The sequence below is a fragment of the Macaca mulatta genome, chromosome 15 (assembly GCF_049350105.2).
Source record: "Macaca mulatta isolate MMU2019108-1 chromosome 15, T2T-MMU8v2.0, whole genome shotgun sequence".
Classification (NCBI taxonomy): Eukaryota; Metazoa; Chordata; class Mammalia; order Primates; family Cercopithecidae; genus Macaca; species Macaca mulatta.
The window spans coordinates 47,504,920-47,524,597 of NC_133420.1; the positions used below are offsets into that span (position 1 = coordinate 47,504,920).

The 19,678-nt window shown below is 36.6% G+C and overlaps 1 protein-coding gene across 15 annotated transcripts in view; it reads left to right on the forward strand.

Annotated features, from left to right (window-relative positions):
- The window catches only part of LPAR1 (lysophosphatidic acid receptor 1), a 171,266-nt gene extending 154,804 nt beyond the window's left edge, over positions 1-16,462 (forward strand). For 14 of the 15 annotated variants that reach the window (XM_015117082.3, XM_077965302.1, XM_077965306.1 and 11 more), the window contains one exon: positions 14,017-16,462. In XM_015117082.3, the coding sequence (XP_014972568.1) occupies positions 14,017-14,318 (302 nt within the window). In that variant the 3' untranslated portion in view covers positions 14,319-16,462. 15 annotated transcript variants of the gene reach the window in all.
- The last annotated feature ends 3,216 nt before the right edge of the window (positions 16,463-19,678 follow it).

The following is a 19,678-nucleotide window of genomic DNA, read 5'->3' on the forward strand; positions in this document are numbered from 1 at the left end:
CTATGGTTATCTCTTCTTTCTAATCTGTTTTATTTTGTTGGTCATATATAAGACACTTGTCTCTTAGGTTGTTTCTTTAAATACCAGGTTTGTTGTCTTAATCAAGTTTATTATTTTTTATTTTCTATTTCAGTCACGTGTTTTAATTTCTTTTTTCCTTTTAGGGACGTTATATATTTTTGCTCAACTTCTTGAGTTTAATGCATGGTTCATTTCTTTCTCATTATTTGTATTCATTTGTAAAAATATTTTGGCCTCTGAATGCAAAACTGTGCCGTTAATGGATTTCTAGTCTGTTACAGTCATTCCATTTGGATATAATGCAATCACTTAATTAGGGTATGTGATTTGTATTACTAGAACCGATAGTGATTATGCTATTTGCACAGCAAACAAACCTAAAGCCGCTTTGAATTTCCAGCAGCTCAGTTGGTATCCTGTTGTTATTGACAGTTGTAAACTCAATTACAATTTTACAATTAATTTTAAAGTAATGATTTGTGATAAAAATTCTAGTAGTTAAAAATACACAATGAGTCTACTTTCTCACCCCAATCTTTAGCCATGGCAATACTAATTTCTGATGTAGAATTTTAAAAAATTATCTACATATATAAGCATAAGCGAGTGTAGGAGGGCACTTGTGTATCTGCATATACACACTGAGTATATGCACCTATTCTTACATGACTTTTCACCAACTTAATGTGTTAACAATAGTTTTGTGAAACATACTAATTCATGCCCATAGCCACTTTTCTATTCTCTTCCAGTAAAACTGCTTCAAAGACTTGTATATCCTTGCAGTATTCAGTTTCTTTCCTGTTCTCTCTTGATCTTATTCCAATCAGGCTTCTGTTCTCATGACTCCACTGAACTGTCATCAGTGACCTCCTTGCCACTAAATTCATTTTTTCAGTTTTCAGGTATTTTTGACTTTTCTCCTTCTCTCTAATGTCCAGTCTGTTAGCCATACATATCAGCTGTGTGGTCAAAATGTGTCTATGATCTCCACTTTCCCGTATTCAAAGCCACCATTATCTCTTGTCTGATTTATTGTGTGAGCTTCTACCTGCTCTTCTTTATCCACACTTGCTCTTCCATAGTCTCCAAATATTATTCCCCTCTAAAATGTATCTTACTTATTTTGTATTTTGTTGATTGTCTTTCTCATTCCTTTTAGAACCTAAACTTAATGAAAGCAGAGAATTTTTTTTTCTGCTGGGTTCATTGCTGTATCCCTAGTTACATAACTAATTAAATAATTATACTGTCTAATAAAACAAGTGCAAAAAGAAGGCATTGTTTCTATGAAAATTAGGTGAATGCTTTGTTAACATTCAATTAAGGTAAATTGGGGGAAAAAAAAAGAACTGATGAAAACAACTGTCGAGGTTTGAAGAAACCATAAAAACACTCCACAAGGTTTTTCACTGAAATCGCTTTGCAAGAATTTTAAGTTCTGACTATTCTGGAGGAGCCAAATTGGAAGTAGTATGGGATGCTTAATTGGGGTGGCTTTTGCTTGGAATATGACACAGAACTCCAGTCAATGGACCTGTGTTCAAATAAAAAGCCTTGACTCTGTCAAAAGATTGGTAAATGAATACAAATTTATTTTTTTAAATAAGATGTTTAAAGTATCATTTTTATGATTTGTTGTTCTAAACACTATTAGATGCATTGACTATTATCCTCAGTTAAGGCTTACTGTAGGGCATCTGATGATTTGGTATCAGTAAAGGCAGAATAAACTGGTAGAAGTTGAATAGGATTTTACTTTATGGGTGCAAGTGTACCTTATTTTACTTCTCTATTGATGGTTATCTAAGTTATTTACAGTTTTTAAAACAAAGAATGCTGCAAATCTTTGCACATGCATAATTGTATTGTGTGTAAATATATCTATAGGATAAGTTTCTATCAGTGATATTGTTGCAGTTTATTTTGACAGCTTTAGAACTGATTGACTTTTGCTTAGGATTTATGGGCTAGTCAGAATTTGCTTTGTGATATTTAGACTTGGTGTTGTCAATTGTATCAGCCAGCTTTTGTACTCTACGCTTGTAGGTAAATAATTGAAATTTATGTAGAAAAACTATGTTTATGATTGTGAATCTGGAATTCTATAGCCTAAACACCCACTTCCCAATTGAATCATTGTTTTTATAACCTTACTTTAAGGAAATTTTTTAATTTATAAAAAGTTTTTGATAATGAGAGATATCTTAGATACACAGCTATCATCTTAGAACAGACCATACCTCCTTTCTGCTCTGCCTAGAATCTGTGCTTCCTAAAGATCAATCCAGGACGTTTGGCAGCTATAGGAGATGTAACTAATCTCAAAAAGAATGACAATGACCACATTTACAGTTTATACTGTTCTTCTTTTCATGTCTTTTGGCTATTAAAAATTATACAAATATAAACATTTTTAGGTTATGTAAATAATTCACAAAGTTTTCTGAATTGGCTTTTAGATTAAATTTTTAGTATTTTCCCCATTTTGATAGTAAGGAAACGAATTGTAAATAAAATTTCCATTACGTTTCTCTATCTTTGAAGTTTGTCTCTTGGGTAATACATATCTTGTGATTCATGAAATGCAAAGAAAAAAATCCACAGGATTTTGTCATCAGCTACATTCTATGAGCATTTTCAGCCAGATTTCTGTACTTGTTTAGATTTACATTATTTTGGGAGAATCTTAATTTGTAGTTAAAAAATTAAATATGTTGCAAAACCAATTATAAACTTCCTGTTAATGTTGAACTTTTGCTAGGGAAAGATTCTGAGGGGAATTTCCTTTATCCTTTTAAAGGGATAAATATTATTTAAATCACCTTAGTAACAGTTGGACCACAGTCATGCAATTAGTTTAGTATCACTTTCTCAGTTAGATGGTGTTGGTCTGGAGTTGACAACACTGATTTTCTGTGAAGTTTATTATTTAGTATTTTTTAAATAAGGGGGAAATTTTGCTTTTTAAAACATTTGCAGTCTATCACTAGGTTTACAAGGCAAAATAGATTTAATCATTTTGAGAATTGTGAATTATTTTCTATGTGAAGAATATATGTGGCACCATCGTTTTTGATTGAGTCTCATAGTGCACATTATGTAAAAGAAAACAAATCTTATTGTCTTTTTTATGATACAGTAAAGTGAAGACTGTCCTGAGTGTTCATGGTGCATACATGTTATGTATGTGTTATATGTGTATGCATACATATGTGTGTGTATCTATTTTTTCTACAAATTTAAAATAATATCAGTGACTTGAAAATAGTAAGGGCTTACCAGGTAATCTCTTTGTAGGCCTTGGAGTAGCTTTTTTTTTTTTTTGGTTTTTGATGGGTAACCGTGCTCTGGTAAATCAGTCTTTTTCTTTTTTTTCTTTTTTTTTTTTTTTTGAGATGGAATTTCGCTCTTGTTGCCCAGGCTGGAGTGCAATGGTGCAGCCTTTGCTCACTGCATCCTCTGTCTCCCAGGTTCAAGTGATTCTCCTGCCTCAGCCTCCTGAGTGGCTGGGGTTACAGACATGTGTCACCACACCCAGCTAATTTTTTTTTTTTTTTCTTTTGAGATGGAGTTTTGCTCTTGTTGCCCAGGCTGGAGTGCAATGACGTGATCTTGGCTCACGCTTCCCAAGTCCAAGCAATTCTCTTACCTCAGACTCCGGAGTGGCTGGGATTACAGGCGCCTGCCATCACACCCAACTAATTTTTGTAGTTTTAGTAGAGACAGGGTAACAACATGTTGGTCAGGTTGGCCTTGAACTCCTGACCTCAGGCAGTCCACCCGCCTCATCCACTCAAAGTGTTGGGATTACAGGCATGAGCCACCATGCTCAGTCTAATTTTGTATTTTTTTAGTAGAGACGGGGTTTCATCATATTGGTCAGGCTGGTCTTGAACTCCTCACCTCAGGTGATCCACCCGCCTTGACCTCCCAAAGTGTTGGTATTATAGGCATGAGCCACCATGCCTGGCCTGGCAAGTCGGTCTTAACCTCAATTACTTCACCCTAAGACAGAGCTGGGTAGAAATCAGAAGACAAGAATTAGGAAAAAAGGAAGAGGCAGTGATCCATCTTAACAAGGTTTAGACTGTATTGGTTTTATTGCAGGTAAATTAAAGCCTTTCCTTTTTTGTATGCTTATAGACCTCAGGGGTTGCATTCTATTCCTGAGAATAGTAGCTACCATTGGCAGTGAGGTATGTGTGCATGCATCCTGGATCTAATTAGGTGGCCTGTGCTGCTTCCATATTTTTGGAACATTATTCTGACTTTATTTGTTCTATTTGTAGATAAGAACATTCAGAGAAACACTCTCTGCCCATGTAATTATCTCATATAGCATTTTGCCTACTCAGATGGCATGGCTGAATGTTTTAGGTATAGGGAAAAGCTGACTTTGGTGGCAACTCTTTATGCTGTCTTCTCAAATTAAGAGGGTCCTCTATTCAGGAATGTTTCCTGCATAATGAATAGACATTCCTTGAAGCATGATGACCCCCACCCACTGCATTTGAATGTAGAGCAACATTTTACATGAAAACAGTGATAGTATAGGAAGCATAAAATAACATCAAATAAACTCTAATTAATAGCTTCACAGATTCAAGAAGATACCGTGTTGACTAAATTAGTACACATTACTATGTAAAATGATCATTCAGAGAACAGTGTTCCTGAAAATAAAAAAATCTGATCACTTGCCCTCCTTTACCCATTACTAACAAACAGACAAACTGAAAGTCACTACCAGGTAGTGACATGGATATAGCTAAAAATCAAATATTTGACCTTGAAAATAAATCCAGGATATCACCCAGGATACCAAATCAAAAGTAAAGTGTTAAAAATATAAATGGAAAATTAAGAGATGTCAAGGGTCAATCAGTTTTTAAATGTAGATTCCCAAATATCCAACATTCATTGTAAAAGAAGTCTCAAATGAACAGAAAAAATGGAGAGAAAAGTAGTCAAAGTAATAGGATATTTCCTTAATCTAAAGACAAATGTGAGACTGTAGATAAAATTGTCGATCAAGGGCAAAGCAAGAATTATGAGCAAAGCCGAGACATCATATTCTAGTGATATTTGTGATCTCCCAAAGTTAATGAAAGACATTGTGACAGTTTCAGGTAGGAGAGGATGAGAAAAATGTTTGGTTAATGGCCTAGGTAGCTAGCTTACTAGATCCTTGTTCTTTCTTTCACTTACTTTTTTTATTCATTCAACAAATGTTTATAGAGCACTTACTATATGCCAAAAATTTTGTTAGGTAATATAGACACAGTGGAGTAAAAATAGTCGGATGAGGGACAGAAGTAATCAATAATCACACTATAAATAAAAATAAATTACACCTGTGATAACTTCTACCATGGAGGGTTTTATTGTGCCAAGAGCATGTTACAAAGGGATTTTTGACTTAATCAGGGAAGGCATCCCAGAAGTAGCGGTAAGTAACGTGTGAGTAGGAATTAGATTGTGAGGAGAGCAGGTAACATCCCAGAAAGAAAGAGTAACATGCACAAAGGCCCATGGTTAGGGGGATTGCGATAGATTGAAAGGAATGGAAAACTAGTAAGTCCAGAAAGCAGACATGCAGTGCAAGACAAAGCTTGGTGAGTAAGTAAGGACCTGTACTATGCAGGTGTTTTACACGGAAAGAATGGGAATCATACATCAGACTTCTCATCTGCAAGACTAAATACTAGAAGACAGTGTTCTGAGAGAAAATGATTTTAAGCTTATGCAAACTTTCTAGAAAGAATGCTCATGGTACACTCTAGAAAATGGGGGTGGAGGAGGGAGAAGAAAAGAGGTTCCAAAAAAAAAGATGTACGTTTGAAGAAGCAATGTACCACCTGGGTATGTAAAATAAGCAACCCCCAATGGAAGTTGAAAAGCAGGCCTAGAAATCAATGGGTTCGATTGGGTTAGTAAGTCATAGGGCTGCAGGAAATGTCTTTGGGGATAAATTGTATAATTAAAAAGTTGGAAATACATCTGTGGTATGCTTCTGCTGTAATAAACCACGTGTTTCTTATCTGTAACAAAAGAGAGAATAAAAAGAGAAAGCAGTTAGAAGTTCAAGGGAAAACAAAAATTTGTTCAAAAGTCATGGTGTTGAATCTGTTTTTAATAAGAGAATTAAGGGCATCACATTTTGATGTCTAGTCCCATGTTTGGGCTTATTCTTGACATTCTATTTATGTGTGTGCATTTCCTTGCTTTTGCTTCTATCTTTTCTTTTCCTACCTTTTGATAAATTGAGTTTTCTTTTCAAACTGTTTTGTTCTTCCTTCATTTTTAAAAAATATTTCTTTCTTTTGTGGTTTGAGTGGTACATCCAATATCTATTTTTAGTAGTGGCTAACTTTAAATTTTAAAAACATACTTTAAAAAATTCAAGATACAGGCCAGGCATGGTGGCTCATGCCTATATTCCTAGCACTTTGGGAGGCCAAGGCGGACAGAACACCTGAGGTCAGTAGTTCAAGACCAGCCTGGCCAACATGGTGAAACCCCATCTCTACTAAAAGTACAAAAATTAGGCATGGTGGTATGCACCTGTAATCCCAGCTACTCAGGAGACTGAGGCAAGAGAATTGCTTGAATCTGGGAGGCAGAGGTTGCAGTGAGCCAAGATCAAGCCACTGCACTCCAGCCTGGACGACAGAGTGATACTCAGTCTCAAAATAAAAAATAAAATAAAATAAAATAAAATAAATTCAAGATATAGTTCAGTATCTACAGTAGCCCCCAAACAAGACAAAACTATCAGCAAACTTTCTACTGTTCTACCTGCTCTTCTTACCTCTTACATAAGAAAAGAAAAATCAAGACTCCTAGTTTCTTGTTGTTAACATTTCTAAATTTATAAATATCTGAATGAGAGAGTCAAATATATAAAAAACACAAAAAGTAATGTGACAATCATCTAATTGCCAAACATTAAAATCAAACATGCTAACATTTTGTGTAATTTGCTTCAGGTCTCTGAAAAGAATTGTAGATATAACCAAAGCACCGTCCCCCACTCCTTCCTCCTGCCCGTTGTCTCAGAAGTTGTCCGGAAATTGCTGCTTCTTGTTCTCATTCATGTGCTTGCACTTTTATTATCTATCTGTGCACTTATTTAAAAAACCCTCACACTTAAAAAGAATTCGGCCAGGTAATACAGGCTAAAATTATAGGATACAAATTCTGAACCTTCAAAAGTGTGTAGGAATTGTTCCACCATTCTAGAATTTGGTCTTCTAGGGTCTTCCTTATGCTCCTTTGAATGTCCTGTAGCATCCATTTAAAGACCTTACACACGGTAGATGTTAATGTTTATTTTCCACCCATAATTTAATGACATTTCTACTCATTAATTTTTCTTGTTTGGGATATATGTACTAGGCGCTTAGCTATGACTTGCTAATTCATCCAGTGGAAGACACTGAGTGTCTACTGTCACCAAGTGATATTCTAGATTCCAGAGATACAGATATGAAAGAGGTAGCATTCTTTCCTTCATGAAGTTAATATTCTTGTTGAGGGAAGATAAAACAATAAACATGTAAACCAATAAATACGATAATTTTGGGTATAAATAAAGGATATGTCATTTGGGTATATCATGATGTGGTGATAATAAAATGGGAGAATATGGTGATGGTGGTGGGCTGCTGCTTTGGCTAGGATAACCAAGGATAGCCTTTTTAAGAAAGTGACATTTAATAAGTAAATGGACATAAAGAGCTGCAGAGAGAGTAATCCGAGCAGATGGATCTATAAATGCAAAGATCCTGAGACAGAAATGGGCTTGGTCTGTGTGACTGGAACCTCGTAAATGGGGAGTGAGTGGAAAGAGATGAGATCCAAGAAAGTGGCAGGGGCCAGTCATGTGTAGGGCATTATGGATAGCAGTAAGGATTTCAAGTAGGAAGATTTTGGAGGGTTTTAAGCAGGAGAGTGACTTAATGCAAATTGATTTATACTTGTTGTGTACAAGCTGGACTTTAGGGAAGCAGTGTGGAGGAAGAGGAATTGGTCAAGAGCCTGTTGCAATTGGCAGATAAAAGGTATTGCTCACTTGTCTAGGGGAGGTAGCAGTGGAGAAGTGGTTTCTCCTGGCTTTTCAGCACCTGAATGGTCTGTAAGAATGGCACTAGCATACAAGTTATTTCAATGTGGACTTTCCAATGTACAGTTGCAGGATGAGAGTTAGAGTCTGTTGGAGGGTATGGAGCTTGTACGTGTGCGATACACACTACTTGAGAGTATGCCAGAGGAAAGGCAGCTTTGGCATTCTCTTGGGTACAGGAAAGGTAGCATGTGGTGATAGAGTCTAATGAAGCTAAAACTGTCACCCAGGAATGTTAAAAAGAGAACATAATGAGTATTCTGCTTGCTTTAGAGCTCTGTATGGTGTTATTATCCTTCTTTAAAAGATAAATGTTGCTCTCAAGAGTAATGAAAATACTAGAGCACATCACACAGTAAATGAAATTGTGAAACTTTAAACATATGCAACATGTGCTGTGACCAGGAAGGAATGGCAGTGTTGAACACCAAACTATATGGAGTAAAATTGGTATCAGGGTGGAAATAACATAGAACAATAATACTTTGGAGATATCTCAGTTAAATTACAAAGTTTCAATAGTCAGGAAAAAAGATTTTATAATTAATCTGAGTTACTCTTTTAGAAAAAGCGTTAATCTCAAAAAGCCATCCACCTATACCCCCATTATAATGAACCCTTAGCTGCGAGATTGAGGAAGAATAAGCTTTGCATCTGTGGCCTATTTTTCTGACATAGGCTCTGTTAAGATACATAGCATCGAAGGATTTCCTAGCTAACTATATATTATGTGTGTATCTTAATAGCAGAAATCACAATATAACTACAGAGATGAACTAAAATTTGATTAGATTCTGGGATACAAGCTGACTGACCTGAGGGAATAAACAATTTAGGGAAAACAGAAAAAGAAACTTAGGCACTCACCTATTTTCTCCCTTGATTCCCACCCCAGGTCTCTGAGATAGGACTGTTTCTGGGATCCTTATTTGAAAATCAAGAAGAGTGAGGCCACCTTGGGCACAGTGCTGATGTAGAATTGATTTACCTTGACTTGTTTTGGATCTGTGGGATGTCTGGTTCTTTTGTAAAAACACAACTTTGCCAGCCAGACTGGAAATGCTTTCTGTGTTTTTCATCAAAAATCTTGGACACTCTCTCTAGAGGTCTTCTCTGGCAAGGACTGTTTTCCTCTTTAACTTTGGTTCTTGCATTCCATATGTAAGCAAAGTTCAACTAGTTAGGAAAAAGTCATTCTAGAAAAAAAGATTGTAATTGTGAGACCAGATGGTAAGCATTATTCAGCTGATGAGGTTGTGTAGATTTGAGGGAAGGTGTGGTAATATGATCTCGATCTGCAGCTGTGACCTGTTGTTCCAAAACAGCCTCATTCCTTCCTGCCTTTTGCGTCTGCATTCCAGCACCTCTCCCTCCATCTTTGTGGGCATTGGAGTTCTCACGGATTGCTTTGACAGATGCATCAGGGAGGAATAAAGCTTGTTCAAGGAAGGACAACCCACAAATCTGTTTTGAATATCCTCTGCCCCATGTTACTTGTAATATTGGCAAATCCGGGGGAATATAACCACTTTTGTTCAGCACTCTGAGAGACAGTTTCCCATGACACAAATTGCCATGAGCCTATTTAGATGTAATTAAGGCATTTCCATTTGATGTCCTGCAGGTACCTCAAACTAAACACATACTGAACCCAGCTCATTAGCTCTCTTCTCCTTACCTCCCCTAACAAAACACCAATCAAGATTTTCTCCTGTGTTTCCTCCTTCAACCAAAGGAAAAATTTAGAAGTCATTCTAGACTTCTCTGTCTCATCCATCTCATGGAGTCCTTCTCCTAAATACTTCTCCAGTCTTCTATATCTCTTCCCAGTGCTGCTGCCCTGATTCTGGGTTTCATTATTTCTCTTTTGGAATTTGGAAATAGTTTTGCCTTTACTTTATTTTCTTCTTCCACTCTGTCACCAATGTTGTGTCTTAAATGAAAATCTGACCAGTAAGGCCAATGAGATTACAATCCCACAGTGGGAGGGGTGGATGAAGGTCTTTATTTTTTAAAGAAGCTCTGCAGGCTATTGTAATATGTGGCTATGGTTGAGAATGTATGCTGGACTGGACAAATTTCAAATATCTCAGCCAGATATACAAGACGTTTGTGACCTTGGGCATCGCATCTTCTGATTTTTCTTCTGTTTCTGACTTTACAATAAATAACCATAACTACTTGTACTTCCTCTAACTTTTTTTTTTTTTTGATATGGAGTCTTGCTGTGTCACCCAGGCTGGAGTATAGTGGCGTGAGCTTGGCTCACTGAAACCTCTGCCTAGTGGGTTAAAGTGATTCTCCTGCGTCAGCTTCCCAAGCAGCTGGGACCACAGGTGTGCGCTACCATGCCTGGCTAATTTTTGTATTTTTAGTAGAGATGGGGTTTCACCATTGTTGGCCAGGCTGGTCTCGAACTCCTGACCTCAGGTGATCCACCTGCCTCGGCCTCCCAAAGTGCTGGGATTACAGGTGTGAGCTCCCACACCGGGCCCTTCCTCTTTCATACTGTTGCATACTGTTCATCGGTGTGGTGCCTGGGTTTGTGGGATTCTTCTATCAGAAATGTGCTGGAAATATACAAACTAATAAAACACTATGACTACTGAGTACTGTATTTCATTCCCCATCTTGGTAAGTGTTGGCATTGACCCATGAGAACCTCCAGAAAGATTTGAGGCTTACAAGCTTCCCTGTGTTCTCTCTCTATTCCCTCTTGTTATCTTCTTCATACCCAACTGCAAGTCCTAGGAATTTCTTTATAATCAGGATAGTATTGTCTTAGAGCCTTTTGACATGCCAGCTCTTCCTTGTCCAAAACACATTTTCACATTCTGCCCTTGGAGAATCTGTCCTAGGGCTCTGTAACAGCAGCTGCCACAAGTCTGTGCCACTCACATAAGTCATGGTGGTCAGGTAGATATGCAGTTTATAGAGGACTTTTACAAGTTATATCTAAGTTTGATCCTCACTGTGCCATATGGAGTAGGCAGGGAGCTATTATTTCTCCACTTTACAGGTGCTGAGATGGAGGTGTTTTAACTCGTATCAACCTGTCTTTCAGGTGTACACTGGACTCTATAGATTACATGTTGAAGGGTCCACAATGCACATCTCAAGTACTGTAACCTGACTGAATTATGGTTAGCTCCCTATTATTAAAGGACTTTAGGTGTGGTTTATTATTGTTTTTAGAAGCTCAAGGGGAAATCCCTAATTTTAGCAAACTTTATTTCAGAATATCCATTCATTATGGGTTAGGAGCCTCATCCCTTGAAATTTTCCAGCCCCCATTTTCCTCTTCTGTATTGCATCCTCATCTTTTGGTCAGTTTGATCCTTGAGGCCTCTGTGAAATAGAAAGGAGGGGGAGGGGGGCATGGAATTTCCATATGATTGGTTTTAGATGTTGATTTCTGAGGCCTGTACTGTGAGTCACTGAAATGATTGGATTGAGTCTTGAAGATCCAAACACAGAGTGTTGGGACTGTGTGGTGGGGCCTAATCCTAGTACAAAAACCAGTTCCTTTCAGTGAAGAGAAAAAGGGATAGGACTGTAGGTTCCTCAATGAAGCATCCATACATAGTAGCTCCTGTGTCAGGCTGTGGCATTTCCCACTTCCTGCCTTCAGTCTAGCAGGGTTCCTTGCATTTCTTGGTCTAAAAGTAAGGCTCATGGGCTCTTTCTGGAAAGATCTTACACCATTTAAATTTTAACATTGGGAGAAATTATAAACAAATGACAGTATTTGAATTATCTCACTTTTGAACAAAGTTAAGCAGCTTAAGTATGTCAGAATAAAGATATTCCCTTCTGCTGCCCAGGAGAAAAAGATCATTTTATTTAAAATCTAGCTATTGACATGCATGTTCCTTGTGTCTAATCAAGTTCTGAATTTGAACTCAATTAGAGCTTTGATAAAAGAAAGGGGAAAGGAAACTTGAAAGAATGCTGTTCCATTCATGAAGGGCCTGTGTGTTTTTAGTTTCCAAGTAAATGGCATAATGGGACCATGTATTTTCCATCCAAGCATTTTCCATCCTGAGAATAATTCCCTTCCTGGCTTCTCAATGAATAATGCATTATTTTTGAAACCCAAGAGGCATTCCTTTGATTTTCCTTTATGTTTAGCTTTCTGAGTGATTTTCAAGCAAGGAAATTCAAGGACTTGGAATGAATGCTTTATTAACATTTTTATTGAAGTTCAAATCGCTCCTTGGCTATTATCTCCTGATATTTGAAATATTTTTTTTCTCTCCAAGGAAAGTCTAAGGTATTGTATTTATTAGAAAATGAAGTACCTTGGCCAATCTTCAAAGTGAACAGCAGTTTAAAACCAATACACATTTGTGTTGTAGAACAAAGAGCTTTATGGGGGTACTTTTCTCCTTTATTTTCATTTCCCTGCTGAAAAGTTTCACAAAAGAAAGCTCAGATTCAAAAGTGGGCTGTTTGGAGACTAAATCTCATTTGTTTACATTTTGTGAAACTAATTCCTTGAGGCTGGACCAAATCCATGACCCCAGTCCAAGCCTGCATCCACCAAAGCCAGTGCCATTTAAATCTGAAGATGCAAATGCCCTTCTGGGATTGCCCCTACTTCCGCTCTGCCTGATTACACATATGTAGCCTGCCTGATTACACATATGGGGCCCATTAGGTGAGGTGTAATGGGACACAGTGGTGCCCACCGCTATTGGCTCATGTTCTTTCAGTAGAAGATCCCCAACAGAGTCTGGAGTAACACAGTGGTAGGTTTTAATGCTATTTTATGCCTCCATTTTCCTGGGATCCAAATGATGAGTGATTTCAGAAAGTAAATGAAATAGAATTAAGCATATCATCTATATTTTAATTCCTCTTATAGTAAAATTGTAATGATTCAGAATAATTGGGGGAAGAAAGAGAACAAAATTGATCTAAATTAATAAAATATCTAAAACATTAAATGTGGTTTAAAATATTTAATGTTATCATTTTCAAGAAGTAGAAATGTAATATTTTCTAGAGCTTGAACTCTGGAGGCAGCCTCTAAGAGCAGAAACTCTGGGATTTTTCTACTTTCCAGTACTGTGGCCTTGAGCCAGTTATGTAAACTTTCTGGGTCTCAGTTCCTTCACCTGTACAATGGGGATATTAGTTTCTATGTCATATGGCTACTGTGAACATTCAATGAGTTATTACTGGTACAGCATATAGGACAGCACTATGTAGGTAGTTGTTGAATAAAAATAAAACATAGATCTTATCATTGAAAATCACAATTTCCAAACAGGTCCATGCTACTCAGCAGGTAATATTATTGTTATTGTAGGTACAGGTTGAGTGATTATTTCCTTAACACTCTTTTAATCCATACAACAAACCTCATGAGGTGTAAATATAATCATCTGCATTTTTCAGATGGGAAGATTAAGGAAAGAAAGTAGTTTGCCTAAGTTCACCCGGTTCATTACATGTCCACCAAGGATTTGGGCCCAGACAACCTGAATCCAGAAACTATGCCTTAATTAAACATTAAAGGACACTTAATCATTAGTGCTTATCTTTTGCATTAGTGCTTATGCAGTTTTTCATATCTCAATTGCTTATCAAACTCTTTGTGTTTTGCTCAAAATAATAATCATCAATGTCTCATAATTACTTGATTTTAGTAACGTCCGAAATAAAATTTTAAGTTGACTATCGTTAAATTTTTTCTGATTATCTCAGGAAATGAGTATTTCATTTGCAACAATGATTTGTGGCTTCCAACTTCAGTATTTTTATATTGAACTGAAATCATTTCACTTTATGGTTGCATGTTTTATAATGTTTTTTCATTCTCTTTTTAAAAATCCTCCTGATCCCTATCCTTGTCCTTGTAGGGGCCTTTATCATCTGCTGGACTCCTGGATTGGTTTTGTTACTTCTAGACGTGTGTTGTCCGCAGTGCGACGTGCTGGCCTATGAGAAATTCTTCCTTCTCCTTGCTGAATTCAACTCTGCCATGAACCCCATCATTTACTCCTACCGCGACAAAGAAATGAGCGCCACCTTTAGGCAGATCCTCTGCTGCCAACGCAGTGAGAACCCCAGCGGCCCCACAGAAGGCTCAGACCGCTCGGCTTCCTCCCTCAACCACACCATCTTGGCTGGAGTTCACAGCAATGACCACTCTGTGGTTTAGAACGGAAACTGAGATGAGGAACCAGCCGTCCTCTCTTGGAGGATAAACAGTCTCCCCCTACCCAATTGCCAGGGCAAGGTGGGGTGTGAGAGAGGAGAAATGTCAACTCATGTACTTAAACACTAACCAATGACAGTATTTGTTCCTAGGCCCCACAAGACTTGATATATATTGAAAATTAGCTTATGTGACAACCCTCACCTTGATCCCCATCCCTTCTGAAAGTAGGAAGTGGAGCTCTTGCAATGGAATTCAAGAACAGACTCTGGAGTGTCCATTTAGACTACACTAACTAGACTTTAAAAAGATTTTGTGTGGTTTGGTGCAAGTCAGGATAAATTCTGACTAGTTGAATCCACAGCTTCATTTATATACAGCCTTCCCTTTTTTATTTTTAAAGGATACGTTTCACTTAATAAACATGTTTATGCCTATCAGCATGTTTGTGATGGATGAGACTATGGACTGTTTTTAAACTACCGTAATTCCATTTTTTCCCTTACATAGGAAAACTGTAAGCTGGAATTATCTTTTGTTTAGAAAGCATGCATGTAATGTATGTATGCAGTATGCCTTACTTAAAAAGATTAAAAGGATACTAATTTTAAATCTTCTAGGAAATAGAACCTAGACTTCAAAGCCAGTATTTGTTTAGGTTATGAAGCAAACAATGCTCTAATGACAATATTAACTGTTTAATTAAAATGTTGTAACAAGTTTAAAACAGGGAATGTAAATTTTTGCCAAAGTGATATGTATTCCAAAAAAGTCATAGAAGATGAAGCACTGTAATATTGTTCCCACATATTTAAAATACCCAAGTACATTCTAATTACCAGTGTATCAGAGGAAAGTTTTCGTAGTCTTTGTAAAATAATATACTCATCATAGAAAACTTGAAAAATGCAGAAATGTATAAAAAAGCAAAAATTGTTACTGATAATATCACAACCCAGAAGGAACCACCTTTCAAAAGCAACCCCCATATATGCCTATGTATGTATTGTATACCTTTTTTACATAATTGGAATCATACTGTAAACAGTTTTATAAGTAGATCTTTTTCATTGCAAAATTGCCACATTTTCTTATGGTATTAAAAATTTTACAAAAACAATTTTAATGGCTATATTATATTCCATTGAATGGATGCAACTCAGTTTATTTAACCATTCCCATGTTGTTAGCTGTTTAGGTTATTTCTAATTTTCATTTTGCAGAAATTTTGTGTGCATAAACTTTGTCCATATAATTGATTATTAGGACATATTCCCATGAAGGATTCTTTTTTTCAAAAAATGTGAAATGTCATCTTTTACTTATACCTTTCATAAAAAGGGATTTCCTGCGTTTGCACTGCATGGGTGGCAGTTGTGAGGAAAAGCCAGTCAAATGACCTTTTTACAAAAGAAATGCAGTGGTCAGTTTAGTTGAGAGTGACTTTTTAATATAACAAGATCAACTAGAAGCATTCAACTGTCTCAAGAGTCAAGGTATCCCAATATATCTCGCAATTCCAAACTTTGTTTGAGTGACTCATTATCCAGCTCTTGGTAGCCACACCTGCAATGTAAAATTGAAGAAAATTCAAAGAAACCAAATGTGCTGAGTGAATAAAGGATTGTCATATCAATTAGTTTGGGTCTATCTGTAGCAAATGGGTTGAGTGTGTCAGTAGGTGATTGGTTACTGTGTATTCTCCAGGAATCACCCCAATAGGCTGCTGCCCTATTAGGTGATACCTGTTTAATACGTTGTCCAGGTAGAGTAGTAGTTGCATCAGTTTGCTGTAACAAGTGACCAGTGAAGTAACACAGTGGTGAAGCAGGTCAGGGGAGGTCAGGAGGATGTCTGAGAGAAAGAAGTCTGGGAGATGAATGACTGTCTAGGAAGGAGGACATCAGTGCACGGTTACTGTTTGAGCAGAGGGCAGACTTGTAAAGTACCCGTAGTGAAAAGAAGGTGGGGACTCAATTAGCAGAAAGGTGTTTGCACATACTTTTTACAAAATACAGAATACTTTATATTGGAAGTGAAAGAAATGAACTTGGACTTTTACGCATGTGCATATTTTTCTGGAGGCTGTATGGATTATTTGAAATGAAAAGCATACTAATTGGACTTTAATAAATCATTTTCAATCAGCGCTTGGTAATGTGTGGTTCTGGTCAGTGCTATTTCTCTTGTTCGAGAGTCTTCCAGCTTGCCTTGCATGGGTGTTTTTCCTGCTGTGACCTCCTTTATTTCTCTGTTACAAGGGCTGCTTAACCCTGAGGTGGAGCAACCATGTGCTCCCCCAACCCCCAACTGTTTTTTTTCAATCTGAGTAATAAATCTTGCCAGTGTCTGTAAGATAGTAGTTTATGTTCCATGAGAGGAGACAATTTATTAAGATGGTACTTTACCTCAACAGGATAACTGTTAGAGTGAGTTTCTTTTTGAAAAACTCTGATTTTACAAAAAATGTTGACAGCTTTCATGAAACACTCTCACTAGTTTATAAAATCACAGTAGTATTTCTATTTATAGATTTAATAACCAATAAGATGAAAGTTACATATATCTTCCAATGATATAACCATTATAACATTTTCAGTATATCACTAAGGTGTTGGAAAAAGATAAAATATTTATTCAAGTGAATGTCTCAGGATTTGGAAGAGAATTCTGAACCTTTAATTTTAGGTGGATATAAGATTGTTAGAAATCAAATGTCTTTGAATTGTTCTTTACAAATTAGCCACCCCTCACATATTCCTCTTTTGAAATTAGTGAAACCATAATTTTCAAGACCTAAAACCACAGCTAACATACAATTAATGAATCTTATCAGCCTTCCTTTTCTCCTTCCCAGTTAGCTATTGTTTTAGGTTCCACTGTTCATCTTCCTTCTAATTTACTCCGGAATTCTCTCAGCTTCTGAAAAATTATATACTGCTTCTAGCTCCTTCCCTTAAAACCGAGAGTATGCACTCATGCTAGGTTAAAAACTGTAGAAACACCTCTTTTATCACATGCCTTCACTATAGCAAAGTAAATAGAACATTTTAATGAAAAGAGCTTTTGAAACAAAGTGCTAATTGTTTCATACCAACTGAGCTTCACCTCATTCCAAACCCCATAAGAATTAGGGATTATTTGTGGGTTTAGAATGGGTGGTTTGTGAACGAGGTTGGACACTACATGATAAAAGAGGTGTATGTAACTAGGAGCCAGGATGTATTGTTAATCTTCCTAAACAGGGTCTGTTCATGTTATAGCATTCACCTGCATCTTGTATAGTCTGACGGCAAATTCTCTAATTCTTCCCTTAATCTTATAAAGCTCATATTCACAGACTATTAGCATATTATTAAATTATAAACTTAAATCATAAATTATTAGCAAATAGTCTATGAATATGAGCTTTATAACTCTGAATATGAACTTCAATGATGTGACATGTAATGATCATTTGAAAATATGCTGGAGTTGCAAACTAAGGCACATCAGTCGAATCTACTTATTTTTGTATGACCTATGAGCTGAGAACAGGTTTTAAATTTTTAAATAGTTGGGAAAATATTTTGTGACACATGAAAATTTTAAGAAATTCAAATGTCAATGTCCATAAATAAAGTTTTATTGGAATACGGCCATCCTTATTAGTTTATTAATTCCCTATGACTGCTTTTGTACCATTAAATACTAGCACAGAGTGGAGTAGTTGCAACAGAGACTATAATGGCCCTCAAAGTCTAAGATATTCACTCTCTGGCCCTTTATTGAAAAAGTTTGCCAATCCTTGATTTAGGAGATTCCATTTTCAATCATGCTATCCTCATTTGACTATGGATGTTCATTAGAAGAGGAAGAAGGAGAAATTGGGCACAAGATTCCTTAATCTAGCCTGCAGAGAGAATTCTCAACCCAATTTTTTATGCTAAAGATAACTTGTATTTTGGAACTTACGGAGAAGCTAACCAAATTTACAGATATTTGTGAATAAATTGCCAACATGATGCCCCATCACCCCTGAATACTTTCTTATGTAATTCCTACAGATAAGGACATTCTCTTTCGTAACCTCAATGCAATTATTAAAGTGAAATTAACATTGATACAGAAACAACCATTTCATTCACAGATCCCACTCAATCTTCATCAATTTGTCCAATAATGTCCATTATAGCAAAATAACCTAGTCCAAGCTGGCTGGCTGTATTATCTCTCTTTGAGTCTTCTTAAATCTTCAACGGTCTCTAAGTTTTTTCTTGACTTTCATGACCTTGTCACTTAAAGATCACAGGTCATTTTTTAGAGTGTCTCTCAACTTGGCTTGTCTGACATTTTAAATTGTATTTAGGTCATTTATCTTTGACAAAACAAGACAGAAATGCTGCTGTGGTTCTTCTGACCACATCCCATCCAACAGCACGTCATGTTGATTTGTCCTATTAGATACTTTGATTATGCAGTTAAGGTGGTGTCTACTAGGTTTGTCCACTATGAAGAAAACAGATACCTGTTGCACACACACCCTCAATCATTTTTTCCTTTGTAATAAGCACCCTGTAGAGAGGAAATTGGGACTATGTGAGTATCCTGTTCCTCATCAAATTTTAATGTCTAGTTTTAGCATCCATTGATATTTCTTGGATGAATTAATTATTATTCTGATAGTTGCCAAATGATGAATTTCTAATTCTCTTTTCAAAACATACTGGCATTCTTCTGTGAGAAACTTTTTTTCTCATTTATTCACTCATTTATACCAGTATGAACTCATGGGTTCCTGTTTTGTTTAATTGCTTATACTGTTACTGTCGCTTTCCAGTTAAATCTTTCCTTTTGAGATAATTGTAGATTCACATGCAGTTCTAAGAAATAGTATAGACTGATTCCGTATATCTTTTACCTGGTTTCTCCCAGTGGCCAGTATCTCACAAAACCATAGCATAACATTACAACCAGGATGTTGACATTGATATAATCAAGGTACAGAACAGTTCCATCACCACAGAGATTCCTCATGTTGCAATTTATAGCTTCATCCAACTCCCTTACCCCCATTCTGACTCCTAGCATTCACTAATCTAGTCCTCATTTCTTCAATTACATTTAATAATTTTCTCATGCTAAAACTCATAAGACTTCTCTGTAACAATGGGTATGGTGCTGATACTTCCCTAGAGTTAATAGAAAGGGAGAGAGAGTCCCTGTATACATGAACTATAGACTATATATAGTCCAGAGAGAAGTCATGCAAACAAATATTTCAAGGAATACAGAAATGAGTAAAGTAGAAAGTGGAAGTCTCCCCTACAGTTTGGAAGTCAGACGACAGATAATCTGTTGCACACATTACCTGATCAACACAG